Source organism: Lepisma saccharinum, chromosome 22, assembly GCF_977018435.1.
Source record: "Lepisma saccharinum chromosome 22, izLepSacc3.1, whole genome shotgun sequence".
In the NCBI taxonomy this organism is placed as follows: Eukaryota; Metazoa; Arthropoda; class Insecta; order Zygentoma; family Lepismatidae; genus Lepisma; species Lepisma saccharinum.
Window position 1 is genome coordinate 14,189,409 of NC_139250.1, and position 20,021 is coordinate 14,209,429.

Genomic DNA, 20,021 nt, shown 5'->3' on the forward strand with positions numbered 1-20,021 from the left:
ATGTAATAATAATGGCTACTCCAGTGACAAAATTGATATTAAGTGTATTCAAAGTTTGAAAGGAAGAAATCTCAAATTCCATAGCAAAATTTTTAAACTGAGTAAAACAATTCCTTTGCTTTATTTCTGAGAAAATTTTTGCCAGATCTTAACTGCTCGAACTAAGTTTATAATGCCCCATGATGTCCACATGCTTTTTATGCATTTGAGAATGTATCCCATATTAGTGGTTCTTTAACTTTCACTTACCATGAAGCCCCTTTAAATATCTTCATTTTTGTGGGACTCAATATAAGAAGTTCTCAAGTAATTTCAATAACCCATCGATGGGTCCTTTATTGTAAATATACTAGGTACCGATAAAGTACTGATGTAAAATTTACCAATACCGATAACCGATCCCATTTAAAATTCTTAATGGTCCTTGAAGAACCTGAATAATGCATTGACCTTCTTAATAAATGTGTGTTTCGATGTGACTGCAGTGCAAAAGAAGTTGCATATACAGATATATACTTTTTTAACCCCTTAAGTGTGGAATTTGTTGAACAAGTCGCTACTGGAAAATGTAGGTTCTTTCATCAAATTCAGTTGAACAAAACTTATTGAAATTATACAGCAATATTTGCATGTATTTTTCTTTTTTTTAAGTTTTTGTATTAACTACACCAACAGTTCACATGTGTATTTGCATTTAACGATTTATGATATTTTAATGTGGTACCAATGGGAGAGGAAAGAAGGATTCTTGTTGGGAAACCTGATGGTAAGAGACCTATAGGAAGATGAAGGTGGAGGGATATAGTTGAGATGGACCTAAAGGAGATTGGTAAGGATGGAAAAGATTGGATTGATCTTGCTCAGAATAGGGACAGATGGAAGGCTTGTGTTGCTGCAGCCATAAACCTTCGGGTTTAAGAAGGCTAGAGAGTTAGTTACTTTATCTTTGCCTAGGTGGCATATTCTCCATGTCACTGAGTTTCCCGCCAGTAAACCAATTTTTCTCATTTATTATATAGACAATTAGGTTTAATACATAAGAAATCACTCATTTTATATTGTGCAAAAAATTAGAACTATCTCACCAAACGTCTGTGTGATTATACACGCCACAGTAAATCGAATATAGTTGAAACAAACATAAAGCGTATATATACATATGCCTTCCACACTACAGCAGCACAATGCGGATGGCATATGTACAGGGTGTTCTGGGAGGAAGTGACAATACTTGGGGAACTGGTAGTATGGGTAATTCTAATCAAAAAAGTTCATACGAACATGGGTCCAATTTTGAACTAACGGAGATATGAACAGAAATAAAAATGATGTAGGAAAACGTAAACAAAAACAGTAACAAGTAAAACATGGCAATGTAATGGTAATTGTGTAAGTAAATACGAGAAGGGACATGCTGATACTAATCTTTATTGCATGAATTTGTGGTGTAGCAGTAATTAGTACACGATAATTAAGTAATGAAGCAAGCAATAAATGTAGAACTGCTCATTCCAGTCGGTTGATCATTCAACATCTGAATTCCACCTACCCTAATCAATGGATTGGTCATTGTCGTCGTCATGGTAGTGGTCTGGTTCCGTGGCCACTCTTGATTTCTGTTTATGAGGGCGGATGAGGCAGGAGGTTTACCGGGAAAGAGTGAATACAAGGGAGTAACTGCACATTCGCATTATGAATGCTGCTGCGTTAATCTGGGAACATCATCGGGAACTTTGTAGTGCAACACAAGATGTCCTCCGACACGCTTAGAAGTGCATTGATGTTGGTGGTGGTATTTTTGAGAATCTGCTCTGACCTGCTATCATTTCTGTGGCCTTTTCCCTCCTTACATTCATTCATGTGAGTACTGACCAGCAGGTGTTAACATTTCATTTTTCTACATTTATTGCTTGCTTCATTATTTAATTATTGTGTACTAATTACTGCTACACCACAAAATCATGCAATAAAGATTAGTATCAGCATGTCACTTCTCGTATTTACTTACACAATTACCATTATATTGCCATGTTTTACTTGTTACCGTTTTTGTTTACGTTTTTCTACATCATTTTTATTTCTGTTCATATCGCTGTTATCGGTCAAAATCGGACCCATGTTCATAGGAACTTTTTTGCTTAGAATCACCCATACTACCAGTTCCCAAAGTATTGCCGCTTCCTCCCGGAACACCCTGTATACGTCATCCACACTTAAGGGGTTAAAAAGTAGGGCATGGAGATAATGCATAAAAATTATAACAAAATGGCAGAATGTTGCACTAAATTATAAGATATTTATAGATATATATATTGAATTGGTAAAATAATTGGTAATTTTACCGATAAACCGATAGGGTACTGATTAATCTGTCCCATCCCAAAATTGTACCAAGAAAGTATTACTAATATTTTTCAATATGAGTAATGAAGTAGCTTCCAAGTACTTCCTTTTGTTAGATTAAGGTTTGAAGCTTCCACCAAGTTTGAAACCACAAGAGCTTCCTTCAAAGTGAGAGTGCCACCCATTTGGCTATACACAAGCTCTTTTCACAGCAGTGAAAGTTTTCATTATATTTTTGTTAGTACTTTCTAAAAATTTTTGAAGGACTGAGCCGATACCACTTTGAGCAGATACCAATGTCGATACGCTCACAGATACCGATGCTTGATATTGTAATAATGCGAGAGACCCGGGTTTGATCCCCGGTGGGGGAGAACCGGGATTCTTTCCACCTGTTCAACCGGTTCCGGCACCCACCCAGTGTCGTATAAAGTGGGTACCTGGAGAAAACTCTGGGGGGTAAAGGCAGCCAGGGGCATGGTGCTGATCACATCACCCCCACCTTCGGCCATGATCAAGAAAGTGTGGGGCCCTAGCTCCACACCCCCTATAAGCCTTCATGGCATGGTGCAAAGCACAGGGGAGCACTTTACCATTTTTTTTAAAGTAATCCAAAATATTGATTAATATTTGTGTGTTAGTATTCCACACTAATTACATGAATCAATTTACCTGCTTTAAAATATTCAAGAATTACATCAGAATGTTAAATTAGATGTTATGATATCACAAAACTAAGTTTTCCACACAACACTTGTGCAAAATAAAAAAAACTTTCAAATTTTGCATACTGTGGGACCCTGATTTTACACTTTCCAGCATTAAACATTCAATTGTGATGGTCCGAACATCGAAAAATGTAACAAAATTTTCCTCAATTTTATATTTTCCCGCATTTTAAGTTTTTTCAGCTTGGTCCCCTGACAAACGTAAAATCGACGTTCCACTGTAATTTGCAGGATATTTAGCCTTCGTGAAAGTGTGCATGGCAATTTTGCGAAGCTCGTGAAAGACCAAAATTACAAGAAAGTATTGACCACTATCGGTAATTAAATTCAAAACGATACTTTTCGACACCGATGCATCGGCTCGATCCCAGTTTGAAGCCTACACAATTAACATATTGTAACATTGCACATTACATACCCTCGACATGATGGTTGCTGGTAACTGCTCTGGATCCCCAACCAAAACCAGTTTCGATACCCCAAGTACCAAGGGTATCAGGGTGTCAGTTTCAGCACATTGACTAGATTCATCTACAATGCAGCATGTGAAAGCTGAAGTGTTCGATCTGCTACCACTAGAAGAAAAAAATAAATGAATTGCAAATGATCTGGCTTTGAAAGATTCAGTTCCGACATTTTGATTGCTTTGTTTGTGTAACAAAACCAACTGACCACAGCACTTAGTTTTCCTTCTACATTTCTTTTTGAGGGGGAGAGAACAGTCTAAGGAAACTTCGTTCAAATGTAATAATCAGAAATTTCAAAAAAACACTTTTAGAAAATTATATGATGACACTTTTCCTTCTCAGCAACTTTATAACTTTAAGGTGCAAAATTATGACCGGGAAAGTGAAAAAAAAAATGTTCTGAAGATGTTTTCAAGAAGGTGGAATAAAAGTGCTGATAAAATGCCTTTATTCAATGCTCTTTTTCTATGCCTTCTGTACATAACAAACATCAACTGTATACATAACTGTGGTTCTGCCGAATACGATTTGTTAAGTTTGTGTTTTCTCTCATGGGTTTTGCTACACTATCTTCAGAACTATTGGGGTTGCAATGATACTATTTTATAGCGCTCATTCTGCCCTACAAAATGAGACTAAATAATTTTATGTAGCTGCTCAAGAAGAGTTAAAATAATTTACTTTTCTGTCCAATTTTGTTAAACAAAACATGAAAGAAAAGGAAGGAAATCTGCGCTGAAGCATCAAAGAGGGGGTAAAAAGGGGATACATGTGCTAATCTCACAAAAATGCGCAACAAAGTGTGTTCATTTTACTTGATTTAATATTCTAAAATACATACATACATATAACAGTTGGGCTGAAAAGTTCGTAGGCTAACATAGTAAAAAATATTTTTTTGACAAAATTCGATTTTATTATTCAATATAGTTGCCTTCAAGGGCGATACAACGATTATAGCGGTCATACAATTTTTCGATGCCATTTTTATAGTACGATTTCTCTTTAGCCTCAAAATAGGCCTCAGTTTCGGCGATTACCTCTTCATCAGTGCTAAATTTCTTTCCAGCGAGCATTCTTTTAAGGTCTGCAAACAGGAAAAAGTCACTGGGGGCCAGATCTGGAGAATATGGTGGATGGGGAAGCAATTTTATTACGGTTGAATATCGCTAAACATTGCTCCGAATCATCAAAACGTTGTTGCTTTTGATCGATTGTGAGCATGCACGGCACCCATTTTGCACACAGCTTTCGCATGTTCAAATATTCATGCACAATATGTCCAACACGTTCCTTTGATATTTTTAAAGTCTCAGCTATCTCGATCAACTTCACTTTACGATCATTTAAAATTATTTTGTGGACTTTTTTGATGTTTTCGTCGGTAACAGCCTCTTTGGGGCGTCCACTGCGTGCGTCGTCTTCGATGCTCATTTCGCTTCGTTTAAATTTAGCAAACCACTTCTCAACGGTTGATTTTCCTGGTGCAGAGTCCGAATAATGTTTATCAAGCCAAGCCTTGGCTTCAACAGTATTTTTTTTCGCCAAAAAGCAATGCTTTATTAACACACGAAATTCTTATTTATCCATTTTTTCACAATAACAAAAGCTGCTTCACTCACAATGCTATATCTCACGAACTAATTATCCGGCAGCTGTGAAATTTATACACGTATCTTTTGAAGGTTAGTACTAAGTAAAAATCACATGGATTTAATTCTAGTAACGCCATCTATGAGTCAGCCTACGAACTTTTCAGCCCAACTGTTATATATATATATCAAACAATCGGTACTTTTGGAAAGCTGCTGCACCTTAAAATCCAATCCCTATTTGTAACATTTCTACTTTTATGCAACAGTCTTACAAGCATTTTTGTTGCAGCTTTATTTCAGAACTTCTTTCAGAGCCAGAAAACAGAAAAGTTATGAAATTTATATTGTGCCATGAGTACAAAGAGTAATACACATTTTCAAAACGCCTACAATTTCAATTGAAAAATACCTTGGCAAGAAGGTCTTCTCCATTACTTGTGCAAGGCATGAGGACAGTGTTGTAGCAACAATGTCAGCTCCTGCTAGCATTATTGTCTGAGTCTCCATCATTTGCTTTTGCTTCTCCCTAGGTGTAAGGACATTTTTCTGAGGAAAAAAAAATGAAAACATACTGAGTGTGATCAGATGCCATTTGGAACTCTTAATTACAGATTTCTGATAAAATTGTTTCTAAATGAAAATTTCCAAAATAAAGGGTGATTCAAAAGTCTATTGACATTTTCCTTATATCGCTAATGAACAGTTTTCAGGATGGGATAAAAGAGACTGCTGTTTTCCAGCATGATGGTGCACCACCCCATTCTGCCAGAATCGTTTGGTACTGCTGACACCTTTCCAGATAGGTGGAGCAGCCGTGGTTTAAACAAGATTTTGTGTGTCTACAGTTTCATTATGTCTATGGGATACCAAATAAAGATCAACAGCATAGAGAAACAGACACAACGAATAGCTGCAGCAACAGGGGAGAACACTCCAGCTACGTTGAAGCATATGTTCTGGTCTACGCAAGAGATGTGGCAGCTATGCCTAGACTCACAGGACCACCACATTGAAATGTATAACGTTTGTCTTCTATTCCAGAGTACTTTTCAGCAGTAATGTCAATTTTGTCAATAAAATAATTTTTGATCAAAATGCCATGAGACTTTTGAATCAGCCTGTAGTCCAGAATTCACTATTTTTTGCATAAAAAACAGCATTCCTTCTGAACCATAACTTTCTTTTATTTGAAAGATATATTGATAATACATAGAGGCATGCACATATAGTTTTTGACAGAAACATGAAATGTCTAACAACACTCTCTAATGTTTATTTTTCATGTTTTTGAAAGGTGTGAGGTGCATTTTCCTACAATGTTTTGTTGTAGAATGATGTGAAATGTACTGCAAAATGCAAATAAGCCCTTAACTTCTGTTGTAAATATCTGAGAAGAAAAATGGACCCTTTACAAAGAAATAAAATTAATACTCTGATAACTACATAAAAGTACTATTAGAATGTTCATTTTGTGCAATAAGTATAGTTTTCAAATTAAATGTAGGACTTTATTCACCATTTTAACAATGAAATGCAATTTTATATACTGCCTTTGATCCTGAAATGTAACCAGTTTTTGAACAGAAATTGTGATCTTTTCTTCACCATAAATATGTGGCTTTAATAATACATTTCAACAAAACAGACTTCAAAAAATATCAGGGAAAATACAATTTATCTTTTCTTATCAGTTATCAAAATATCATTAAAACAACATTTTAAAAAAATTTCACCATGTACACAGTGAAACCTCGATTTTACCTTTTTCAAGGGACCAAGTTGTAAAAACTTAAAATATGGGAAAATAAGGAAATTGTGTAACATTTTGCTATGTTGGGACCATCAAGATTGAATGTATAATGTGGGAAAATCTAAAATCCGGGATCCACTGGTAAAAAAATTGAAATTTTATTTTAATTACTGCTTTTGAACCCGAAATTGACTGTTTTTGTAACAAATTTTGGTTCTTTTATTTACCAAAAATATGTGCCTCTATGTATTAATTTGATACTGTATCTTTCGTTCCCTAAAACATGAATAACATCAGTAAGTTAAAAAAAATTATGACACCAACATAACATTCAAATTGAAGTACCTACTAACTGTAAAATACCATTCAATCAATCCAATTCGTTTGTAACATAATATGAACATAAAAATAGTATCACCTGGGAAACAAGTGACAATCTTCTATCGAGGTCACTGATCTTGCGTTCAATTTTCATCACTTCAACGGCTCTGTTGTGAATTTCTGCACTAGCTTTTGCCATTTCAAGTGCGTTTCTCTTGGCCTTGAGTGTCTCGACCTAAAGTACAAAGAGACAGTTTATTGATCTCGTTAAGATTCAAAACAAACTACTAAAAACAGGACTGAAACATGCATTTTCTTCTGCTACCACTCACAGGGCAGTCCTTGTATTAAGTACTGCTCTACCAGTAAGAGAAGAACCCTCGGGCACTGTCAACAAATTTTCAACCATTAGAAAGCATAGGTGATGCAATCAGCTGCTTACCTGTCCCTGAATTGCCAAAATGTGCGCTATTTTCGACAAACTCTCATCATCTTTATTCAGTGCCAAGTGTTTTTGTCATCACGACGGGGAAAACTGTACACATTGAAAGCAGTTGCAATATTTAACATGGTTTTTATTTTTTTGGTAGCAAAACAAGGGAGGGAAGGAATAAATACAGGGTGTCCCACGAACGGCGCAACTGGGAATTAAGAGTGGCGTTACTTTGTAACCGAAACCTGTACATACATAAGTCATACACCAAATGTTAGCCCTGTCCAAGTAGATATTTTTAAACATAGAAACAACAAACGGGGTGCAGTGTTGTTCATGCAGTGTTGCCAAATGTAAGTGAAAGTGTAAATTTATTTTTCCACAAAGCATGGAAAATTGCATGTCAAACATTCGTACGGAAATTTGGACGTCAATTTCCACCTTGGGTAGGTGGACTATTTCGCCATCTATAGTTCAGACAAGAAAACCGATCGTTTTCGCGTATAGCCAATCCTGAAATGCCTCGTAAAGGCGTGCCGGTCCAAATGGGTGTTTTAAAAAAATTATGAGGTACAGTGGCAACACTGTTATGTTTGAAGGCAACAAAAGGTGTGTTTAGTGATGGTCTATGACATGGAAATACTGGAAACAGGAAAAAAAGAAAATTTTCATTTTCTTTTTTTCCTGTTTCCAGTATTTCCATGTCATAGACCATCACTAAATTTTCATTTTCTTTTTTTCCTGTTTCCAGTATTTCCATGTCATAGACCATCACTAAATTTTCATTTTCTTTTTTTCCTGTTTCCAGTATTTCCATGTCATAGACCATCACTAAACACACCTTTTGTTGCCTTCAAACATCAACAGTGTTGCCACTGTACCTCATAATTTTTTTTAAACACCCATTTGGACCGGCATGCCTTTACGAGGCATTTCAGGATTGGCTATACGAGAAAACGATCGGTTTTCTTGTCTGAACTATAGATGGCGAAATAGTCCACCTACCCAAGGTGGAAATTGACGTCCAAATTTCCATACGAATGTTTGACATGCAATTTTCCATGCTTTGTGGAAAAATAAATTTACACTTTCACTTACATTTGGCAACACTGCATGAACAACACTGCACCCCGTTTGTTGTTTCTATGTTTAAAAATATCTACCTAGTCATATCATAAATACTGACACAACATTGAAAGTGAATTATGACGAAAGTGTTAAAGATACTTTAATGTCCTGAATGTATAGGTTACTTACAGGTCTAACGAACACATAACACCAATCATTTTTCAAAATGGCTGCCTTTGGCCTTCACATGCCTGAAGTCTCTGCGGCCACTCATCTACAGCATTACGCACTGTCTCCATAGGGAAAGTCGCCACTGCCTTCACCAGGGACCGTTTCAGACTGTCAATATTGGCATGCCTCCTCGTACAGACCATGCCCTCAAGCACTGACCACAATTTGTAGTCTAACGGGTTGAGGTCAGGGCTGCTAGCAGGCCAATCAGCTGGAGCAATGAAGTCCGGGACATTGCTCTTGAGCCACTCCTGGGTAGAGTGTGCCTTATGGGCTGGTGCGGAATCCTTTTGGAAGGTCCAATGTTGGTTCCTGAACAAAGGGTCACTCAAAGGCTTCACAACAGAGTTCAACACAGTATTTTCGTACACTCTGGCTGACATTTTCACCCCTTTTTCACAAAAATGCAGCTTGGTAGTGCCATCATACGCCATGCCCCACTAAACCATGACTGAGGCCGGATGATGACCCCTCTGGATCTTCGGGGCTTTCTCCCGAGCTTCGTGGGATGTTGACGCATACACCCGGTCATTTTGGCGATTGAAAGTTTCCTAAATGTTGAATATCTTTTCATCTGTGAAAAGAATTGTCCTGTGGCCATTGTTGGCGTAACGCTGCAGGAGGCGTTTTGCTTTTATCACCCTCTGCTCTTTCAGACGTGCATTGAGGAAGTGACCTGTACTTCGCCGGTAAGCCTTCAACCCCAAGTCACTTCTTAACACACAAGACACTGACATTTTGGGAATGTTCAGCTCACGAGCAAGCACTGCCTGCTTTCGTACAGGATTTCTCCGAATACGGGCTGCCACTGCTTGCACTAACTTTTTGGTTCGTACGCTGCGTGGGCGGCCTTGCCTTGGGCGATCATCAACTGTCCCAGTCTCCGTGAATCGCTTGATGGTCCTACACGAAAGATTTGCTGATATTCAACTTTTTAAGTGTTCTGAATATCATGGGGGCTGTTTGACCCACTTTATGAAGCACTATTACTGCCACACTAAATATGGGAACGTGGGGCCACTTGAGCACAAGCAAAGGGGAATATTTTCATGTATGCAAGAGAAGACATGTATGACTTGTCTGTTTGCTTTAGTTTGCAGTTAGCCATGGCCATTCTCTTCTTCATATGACTATTGTGCTGTTTTCTTAATTTAATCTGAGAGGTCTAATACAAGGCATTTCTACAAAACAGGCATTTTTGTTTGCTGTAGAATTTTCCTTTGTTGTGCTGGCAATTCCAGTTCCACGCTGAAACACCCTATTTACTGTTACCATCCCTTTATCTAATGGTCCTGCATGTTCATTTAAGTTTTCTGATGTTTTCAAGATGACAAATGACACTCTTACATTGCATTCAATTGCTCCATTTGCACTTTTGATAAACCTGATTATTTGTTTTGTTTCCTTTCATATCTAAGTTTAAGTTTGTGAATTCTTGTTCAGATGATCCTGTTATCTTGTCCTATATATTGTTTTCCACAGCTTCAGATATAAGAGTATATTCTTGAGTTACTTAGGGATCTATTCCTTCCTTCTTATAAAGGGTCTACCAATTTGAATCTCAGAACGTTGAAAGAGTGTTGTGGCAACACTGACTGGAATGACTAGATGAAACTGTGACATCTGTGTGCAGTAGTCTGCGGCAAGCTATCATGGAGAGATACACAATGCAACAACGCATAGAAATGATTCAAATTTATTATCAAAATTAGTGTTCAGTTGGACAGACATTTCGTGCATTTGGAGGAATTTATGGTCAACATAATCGACCGACAGAACAAACAAAACTGTAGGATTTGGGCAGATGGAAATCCACAAGCGATTCATCCTAAGAAAGAGAGTGTGTGGTGTGGTTTTTGGGCCAAAGGCATCATCGGGCCTTATTTTTTTGAGGACCAGCATGACTGTCAATGGGGAGCGATACAGGAATATAGTGGTGCAGTTTTTGTGGCCTACTGTTAAATCTAGACATCAACAATGTGTTTTTCCAACAGGACGGTAAAACTTGCCACACAGCTCACCAAACAATGGAATTATTGCAGGAAAAGTTCCCCGGACGAGTTCTGTCCAGAAAGGGTGATGTGAACTGGCCACCAAGATCATGTGACCCAAACCCCCCTGGATTATTTTCAATGGGGTTTTGTCAAATCCAAGGTCAATGAGACTAAGCCACGCACAGTTCGTGACCTGAAACGGAACATCGAACGAACCATTGAGGCTATACCGCTCAGACATGCAGACGTGCTGGAAAATTGGACATTCAGAATCCATTCCACCCACCGAAGCAGAGGAGGACATTTGAACAACATATTGTACAAAACATAATGCCATTGTTTGCTCTTCAAAATAAATAAAAATATATGTCATTATCACTTGTGGTTATCATTCTATCTAGTTTTAAAGATCTGACGTTCAAATTGATAGACCCCATATGTGTTTAATATAGGACACTACGACAGGTTATATTTCCTGGTTTGGTAGCCAAACATCAGAAAATTTAAATTTACATGCGGACTATTAGATAAAGGATGGCAATTATTATTGGAAAGAACTACGGACTATTGTTGGATCAGAAAAAAAGGTTACAACAACAAATGAAAAAAACACAATATGACCTGGTATGAATTGATGATGCATTCTAAGAAGGCTACACACACATCATGTAATTGCCAAGGCGATTGAGACATTTTATCAGACCGCTGGACTAACTTGTTGATGCAGTCTTGGTAGAAATCATGTCCCTGCTCATTGAACACTTTGTGGCAGCTGCCTAGACATAGGGATGTGACGAAGCTGAAAATTTACCGATGCCGATGTACTCACTGATAATTTTTGGAACCGATACCGATGCCGATATTTAACCAATTCCGATACATAAGATTATTCAACAGAAATGGGATGTTATTTTCAGCATGACAAAAATAAATTTTCTATGTACATTTTTATTGCATATCACATGCATATACATATATATTCTCAAGAGATGCGAATGTACATTTGCATCTACAAAATGTTATGTGAACCTTTAAGAAGAACATGGATTCTCAAGAGATTAAACATTAGTGCACAAGCAGTTCTTTGAAATGCAAAATGAATTCCTGTTCTGCCAGATTCAACTTCAGAAACACGAGATTTGGAAGAACTTCAGGAAGTAACCTACTTCTTCTCTTATCTCAAATCTGTTCAGCAACACTGAACACTCAATCACTGAATACTGATAGTAGATAGAAAAAGACAGTTCACCAACCGAAAATGAGGCTCGCCTTAATGGATTTCTCTCGTAAGGCATGAGCCTCATTTTCTGGCAGTGTTGCCAGCTCCTTACTCGAAAAAATCACCAAGGTTTTTTTTGGGGTTTAACCTAGCCTAAAGCAAGGAGCTGGCAATCTTGCTTGAGGTATTTTCTCGCAGTGTTGCCAACTCCTCACTCGAAAAAATCACCAAGGTTTTTTTTTGGTCTAACCTAGCCTAAAGCAAGGAGCTGACAACCTTGCTTGAGGCTTGCGTTACAGTGCATAAAGCAAGGTTGCCAACCCACTGGTACTTTTGCCATAGCCTTTTACAAGAAAAAAAAAGAGATAGGGAAGAGTTAAACAACCGACAGCTTACCCACAGCTTTTTTTGCTCTAACCTAACCTAAAGCAAGGAGGTGGCAACTTTGCTTGTGCAATCAACCCGGTTGACCACCCTCAAGTAAAAATCAGCGTTGCCAACTCCTCACTCGAAAATAAATCACCAAGGTTTTTTTTTGGTCAAACCTAACCTAAAGCAAGGAGGTGGCAACTTTGCTTGTGCAATCAACCCGGTTGACCACCCTCAAGTAAAAATCAGCGTTGCCAACTCCTCACTCGAAAATAAATCACCAAGGTTTTTTTTTGGTCTAACCTAACCTAAAGCAAGGAGGTGGCAACTTTGCTTGTGCAATCAACCCGGTTGACCACCCTCAAGTAAAAATCAGCGTTGCCAACTCCTCACTCGAAAATAAATCACCAAGATTTTTTTTTGGTCTAACCTAACCTAAAGCAAGGAGGTGGCAACTTGCTTGAGGCTTGCCTTACAGTGCATAAAGCAATTTTTGCCAACCTGCATATACTAAACAAAGAGAGCCGGCACTGCCGTAAAAGAGAGAGAGATGGGTGGATGGCAACGCAGTATGTGTGTGCGTGTGTGTGTCTAATATGTGGCATTATTAACTAGAGTGTGTTGGCAATTTACTTACAACTAAAAAAAATAGAGATGCCAACGTTGGTGTAAGATGAAGAGAGAGAGAGATTTATGGCTGGCAACAGTAATAAGCGAATGCGCCATATCGTAATTTTCCAACTCCGTATATCGTGACCTTTGTAAACCTCTCTCGGGGGGAACGATGTGCCACACACACACACACACACACGCGTGCGCGTGTATTGTGACGCAAGCAAACAAAATAATAATTGTTGTTTTTAGGAGGCCTGGCCCCTATAACCTCGCCAGGGTGCGTGGTGCCCAACACCAAAAAAGTTCTATATAATGGTCGTGGGGCCATCAAAGCCGCCAACAATGAATCTGTAGAGAGTTTCGTGAATTATTATTTTTTTTATTTGCGCACCGAACTAACTTACATTGTATTTTATATAATTTTGTTGATTTTTTTTTAGTATGTGGCAATTATTTTTTAAAACTGCTCTGTGACCCTCTCGTTCTTCACGTCGTAGGCGAAGGACTTCTCTGCAATCAGGATGACACTGCATAGGGTATCCTCGGGCAAGGCATCGTGGAACTCGCAGACGACCTTGATGTTGGTTCGATCGTTGACCACTACCTTCTTCCTCTTAGATGTGTTGATGACGAACATCGGCCTGCGGATTTTGAATTCGCTGGGGGTGTAGTACATGTCCACGCTTCCCTCGGTCACGCGTTTGTAAGCCGTGTAAGCTTCGTAAAGTTTGAGGTAATCGTCTTTGGCCACGTCGAGGTTGTAATTCTCGCGCGGGAACACTTCGTTGCGTCCATTCTTCAGATAAACGTTCTTGATCTTGCAGTCGTCGAACTTGCTGGAATCTTTTTCCTGATTCTTGTCCCTCCCGGTCTGAAAGAGCACTACGACGAAATCTGGCATGTCGAACTGTATGTTGTTGAACTGCGTCGTCACGTCGAATTCCATGTGACTTCCCGACGCCATCTTCTGCACGCACTGGTAACCGTGAAAGTGAATCGGCACCTGCGGACTTTTCAAGATCTCCGCTTTGTACTTGAGGGCGTAGTTCGTTTCGTATTCCACCACCGGCATTCTCAATTCCATGCTCCGGATGACGCATTTCGCTGCTTCGGGTAAAGTGTTGGCTATCGGCGTGGTGCCGTCCGGACCCAAAGTAGAGTATCGCATCAGTGCGTCGTTGTCGTTGGCCGCTCTTCGAAACGTAACGCGCAGTCCTCCCTTCCACATGACCTCCTTGTAGTCCGAGAAGAAACCAGGCAGCAGACACATGGGAAAGAGCACCGTGTGACTTCTCGTCGATATTTTGGTCCCGGCTTCGAATCCCCCGGCCTGGTAGTACGCTGCGTCCGTTTTGGATAATTTCAACGTTCCCACCGCCGTCGACGTGATGCCTGGATAATCTATTCTGTCGATGACGGTGTTGTGTTTCCTCACCTCCACCTGCGAGAACAGGTGAGGCACGAAGTTGTCCACGAGTATCAAGTTTGCTGCTGCGGGAAACGCGTCTCCGCTTTCCTTCTTCACCACATCGAATTGAAGGTAGAGGTCCGCTCTGTGAGGATGAACGAACCCATCCCCTACGTCCACGTCGTATTCGATCTCCCTGTTCGCTTCGTTCAGATTGGCGAACGTGCGACGGTTGGGAGGGAAAGATTGCAATTCGTAACTTTCGATTTGCTCCATGCTCACTATGTATGGTTATTTATTATACGTTGATCTCCACGATGGCCGTCGTAGTGGCACCTGCGAAATCCACCACGTCTCCTTTCTCGTTCGTCACCACCAACTCTATGTCGTTGCGACATACTGGAAAATAGATCGGCGAAGAGGGCGTGTAGATGATCGGTTCCATGAACTCGGAACTTGGTTTGAAAGTGGCTATGATTCCCGTCTGCTTGTGACTTCCCAACAATCCGTCCGAAGATTTCGTGATCATACCTTCGGCCACGTTGCAGTGTACGTTCAGAGTCTCTATGGCCAAAAATTTAGGAATGTTGGTTGCTACGTGCTTGATGCCAGCTTCGAGTTTGGTGTCGTTCTCGAAACCTAAAAGTTCTCCCATGGTGCCCAGGTCCACGGTCTCCGTCGCGGATAGGATTTCCACTCTGTGCGTGACCGAATTTTGAGAAAGGTATGTGCCTTTGGGTAACTGAGCTTGCAAAGTGGAAAGATTGTATTGTCCTGGCGTGACGACGATGTGTTCGCTTCCGACGCTAATTTTGTTGTTGTGATGCGTAACATTGGGTATGAGGTACATGCTGTAGAATGCACGCAGAGCCACGGATTTAGGATAGACGATGTCGTCGTGCAGCATGAGTTTCAAGATTGAAGATTCGCTCGTGAGATGGAACACGCCCATCCTAGTGATGCTGTTTGAGGTTCCACAATGCTTTCTGGAAATCTTCGACCGTAGGGTTATTTATTTTAGAGAGAAACGCGAGCACGGAGAAGCAGAGATGACCGCAGTTCACGTCTCCGAAATCTTGAATGCGTTCGTCGTTGTAGTATATGGAGGTTTTGCTCGTTTTCAGATAATGAACTAAATTTGTAGGTGGAACACCTCCGAAAGAATCGAAAACGAATGCTTTATCATTGTTGTTTTTGTGGTAACATATCCAATGCGTGCCTGGATTTTCTTGACCGTCCAAGTTGACTACTCCGCATTCTCTTCTTTTGACGCTTGAAGGTAACGAGTCGGACATGAAAACTCCTCTGAAGTGTTTGATTTGTAACGGTTCGATCAGAGATTCAATGTCTCGGTTGGTGAGTGCTTCTGTTTCTTTTTTTTAAACTTTTTCATCACGCCCTTCCCCTTCTTCTCCATGGCCAGGTTGTGACGTTTCTGTTCTTCCAATTCCGCCTTGTTTTTCTTCGAGTCGATGACGGTTTTCGCGATGGCGGCACTTCCGCCGGCCAAACTTCCAACGGCCCCCAATGCTGCCAGGATGGCCGGGATGCTGAATATGAAACCTCCGATCTTTTGCTGTTTCCGCGAACGTTGCAATCTTTTCAATTGAGGTGTGCTGAGCAGCAATTTCATTCCGTGTCCTTTCGACAAGCAAGAACGTTTCTTCTCGCGTTGTTTCTTGGTGAGTAACCCATCGAGGGCACCTAGATTTTTTAGATTGGAGTATGGTATCTGGTACACGACACCCTTGGGCTTCATGTTGATGCTCTATGTGTTATTTTCACGGTATGTTATTTATATATATATTCTGAGATTTTTTCTTGTGTAGTTTTTTACGGTATGTTATTTATATATTTTCAAGGCCTCGCAGTCGTTACACAAATTCTATTACGTGCTTTGTTTTCTTGCCAAGAAGTTCCTTTGTCCCCTTGTACACAATTCGAGTTTTGTTCTCGATTAAAATAGATAGCTTCTCGTCGGATAACATGTTAGCGTATCGATCTGGTAAAAATAGACTGTATTGTGCGTTGAGCAACAGGCGTACCTTGGGACCATACTGGGTAGAAACGATTGAACCAGAAGTTATCGTGTAAGGTTTGTCGACTTCCAATTCCTGAATTTTTACATACTCGACTGACAAATTTAGCATTTGTTTTAATGCTTGGAGATCACTCATTTTTTCAATCGTCATATCAAAAAAAATTTCAAAGTGTTAGAGAGAAATTTAATTGTTTTTCACGATGTGTGTTATTTATATATACCCAATATTATTTTTTTTCACGATGTGTGTTATTTATATATCAAGTTTTTTTGACACGTATATATATTATTATTTTTTAACAGAGGAAGAAAGTCTGTGCTTCGGAGAACGCGATGATGTGCGTAATGATATCTTCCCTCTCCTGCTTAGACTTGTACCAATCATTAGTATACCATCTTCTTCCCTGCCTTGCCTCGTGCAATTCATCGAACCTATCGTTTAATTTTTCCCCTGCAGCCGAAAGGAGAATGTTGAGATCACCGCACCTCAGGCCGCTGATCTCCCGAAGACGGTCCTTGAGAACTATTTCGCATCCCATGTGAAATGCCGGCGTCGTTCTTGCTATGATCACAAGTTTATTAACATCTCCGTTAACTACTTTTTTGAATATTTTAGATAGTAGCTCGGGTGGCAAATCAGTTATGCAAGCCATGTTGTTTTTTTACGGTATGTTATTTATATACCCCACCCCAATTTTTGTTTCGTGTTCATGGCGATGGTGGTACCCAGTGCGGCGACCCGTTCACCCAGCGATGCGTCTCTGCTCACGAACCTTTCGAAAGCTGCATGTTCCAATTTTTTGTCTGCTTCGTGACGTGCGTCCAGATCCGTCTGCGTGGTGTTGTAGGCGATGTCGTGATCTTTGCATGCCGCGTCCAACGGATTCACACCCTTGTCTCCTCTCTCCAATCTTTTCTCGAGTTTGGTACCAGGTCCGCAGTACTGGTAGCCAGGTAGATGCATCTCGAAAGGTAACTTGTTGATGATGTCGTTCACGAGTCCCTTTCCTTCGGCCACGTTCCAAAATTTCGGAGGCAGCGTGTTGATGATTTTGATTAGGTAACCTATGCCCTTGTCGTCGTTAACGATGAAGTTGGAAAGTTTCGTGCTGATCATGTCCACGATGCCAACCTTCTCGTTGTAGAAATTACGACTGCCTGCATTTTCTTCGCCGGCTATCACCAACAATCGGTCCACGAGCTTCCTAACGTCGTCCACCCAAACGAATTCTTTGGGTAACGTGTTGTAGCGTTTGACGCCGCTGCCCGTTTTGACCTGGTTCCAAATCGGTTTGATGAGATTCCTGTACTTCTCGCCGCTGCTCGATTTCACCCTATTCTGCGAGGCGTCGTTGTTCTGGTACAAGGCATCCGTCATGATCAGAATTTCCTTGTAACTTTGGTAATCTTCGTCGGTGTAATCTTTCGGCTGCTTTTTGGCGACGAGTTCCCACAGTCCCACCGTACCCGGATACCTGTTCCAACTATCCTTGTCGCCTAAATTAACTTTAATGTCGTTGCCTTCGAAGGTCACCTTCGATTTCCCAATCTTCCACACCACACCGCCGCCTTCGCTGGTTTCCATGCTAGGATACAATCCGAACACTTCATCCTTGTCGAATTTCCCCGTGCTCAGGTAGTCTCGTGCCAAAGGCCCCAACTCGATTTTATCCGAAGACGAGGACGTGCTACCAATGGCTCGACGTCGTGCCGGTGCATCCTTCAGTTCGAACGGCGTCGAAGGAATGCTCGAAATGGGTGTGGGTACGGCGTAACTTTTAGCTGCGAGCGGTACGAGTTCATTAATCAAATTTTTATTTTGTTCCGTGACACTTTTAATTTCTTTACCTAGACTGCTGATGGCATCGATCACACGTTGATCCTGACGTTTCTTCTCTTCGTAGAATCCACGATTCTCGGATTTCCAACCTTTGAAGCGTTTCGCGAGGTAATCGCGAAGCTTGAGATTTTCGTCTTCGATTTTTCGTTTCGTCATGACGTTATTTATATACGTCGTTTCTCACAACGTTGCAACGTTTAGAAAGTCGTTGATTTTGTTTCTGTATTTTCCGTCGTTGGGTTTCCTCGTCATGTCGATCGTCGCGAATCCGAAATCGTCACCGTTCCAGCAAGAAGAGCAGCAGCGTTCCGAAAATTGATTGTAGTTCATGTCTCCGCCTACGTAGTCATCGTACGCATGCTTGAGGTTGGTGTGATCTTGACGAAACAAACATATGAAATTAGCGTTGTCGCGTACTAACTGTTTTGGAATTTTGGAAAACGTTTGAGCTAGGTAGAAGCAATCCATTCCTTTGTGACGACCTTGCGTGAAAAAGTTGCGAATTTCATTTTGATTTTCCAGGATGGCGTCGTCGAACACAACGACTGAATTTTCACGACAATCGTCGAGTGGTTTTATTTCCGAAGCGAACGTTGCAATGTCCAGACCATCGTACAGTTTCATCAGTTGCTGGTATTTGGATTGCTCCAAACTTTTCGAGAACACGTACAGGTGCCTGTTCTTCCAATCTAACCAATTCGGTGCGAGGAGAAAATTGTCCACGAGCAGTGTCGTTTTCCCACACCCCGAAGGACCTACGATCAGACAGCGGATGCTGTCGGGAAGCAACTCACCGTTCTTTTTCTTCGTTTGACTTTCCGGATCCGGTAGACGCTTCACCACGTTCCACGTACTTACAAGATCACTTCGTTCGCGTCGATCCAACTCTTTTCCGGAAGTCCCAGCCATTTGACAAACAGTTTGTCACCTTTCCTACGCAATACTTTCTCGATGAGGTACGTGTCGGGGTGTTTCGTTTTAGAGAGTTCCTCTTCGTAAAATCTTCCTTTCAAAATCTCGCCGCTACTATCTTTTATTATATACGTGTGTCGGTTTCCGGGTAGAACTCGAACCACGGTAAAGAGTTCTGTGCTCCAATTTTTTGTGAATCCCTTCTCGAAGGTGCGTTTGAATTTGCTGATCCTCACCTGGTCTCCAATTTTGTATTTAGCTTTTTTTGTCGTGGGTGTGTACTTTGGAGAGTAAACGGTAGAAATTAAACGCTGCTCGTCGGACTTGGTAACGTCGGCTGGCTTCATGCCTATCGTTCTGTGTACCGTGTGATTATAGGTGTCGACGAGTTCCGGCAGGATGTCGACCCATTTGTAATTTCCCCGAAGCGTGAATCGTTTCCACATGTGTGTTTTCAAGGTTCGATTGAATCTTTCCACGATGCTGGCTTTGATGTGACTGAAGGTCGAATAATGTCGAATCTTGTGTTTTTGAATAAACTTTTGGAATACCGCGTTGTAAAATTCCTTACCGTTGTCCGTTTGCAGAAACCGTGGTCGTCTGCCACCGCTTTCGCGAAAAATTAATTTGAATGCTTCCGTGACGCATGTCCCCGTTTTCGCCTTCAAAGGTAGAGCCCATGCGAAT

General features: G+C 40.6%; 1 protein-coding gene across 3 annotated transcripts in view; it reads right to left on the reverse strand.

The window, feature by feature from the left end:
• The window catches only part of Setx (probable helicase senataxin), a 143,167-nt gene that overhangs the window by 35,113 nt on the left and 88,033 nt on the right, over positions 1–20,021 (reverse strand). For all 3 annotated transcript variants that reach the window (XM_083144152.1, XM_083144150.1, XM_083144151.1), the window contains exons 14-16: positions 7,302–7,439; positions 5,543–5,679; positions 3,490–3,646 (exon numbers count right to left, since the gene is read on the reverse strand). In XM_083144152.1, the coding sequence (XP_083000278.1) occupies positions 3,490–3,646; positions 5,543–5,679; positions 7,302–7,439 (432 nt within the window). The remainder of the gene's footprint in view (positions 1–3,489; positions 3,647–5,542; positions 5,680–7,301; positions 7,440–20,021) is intronic.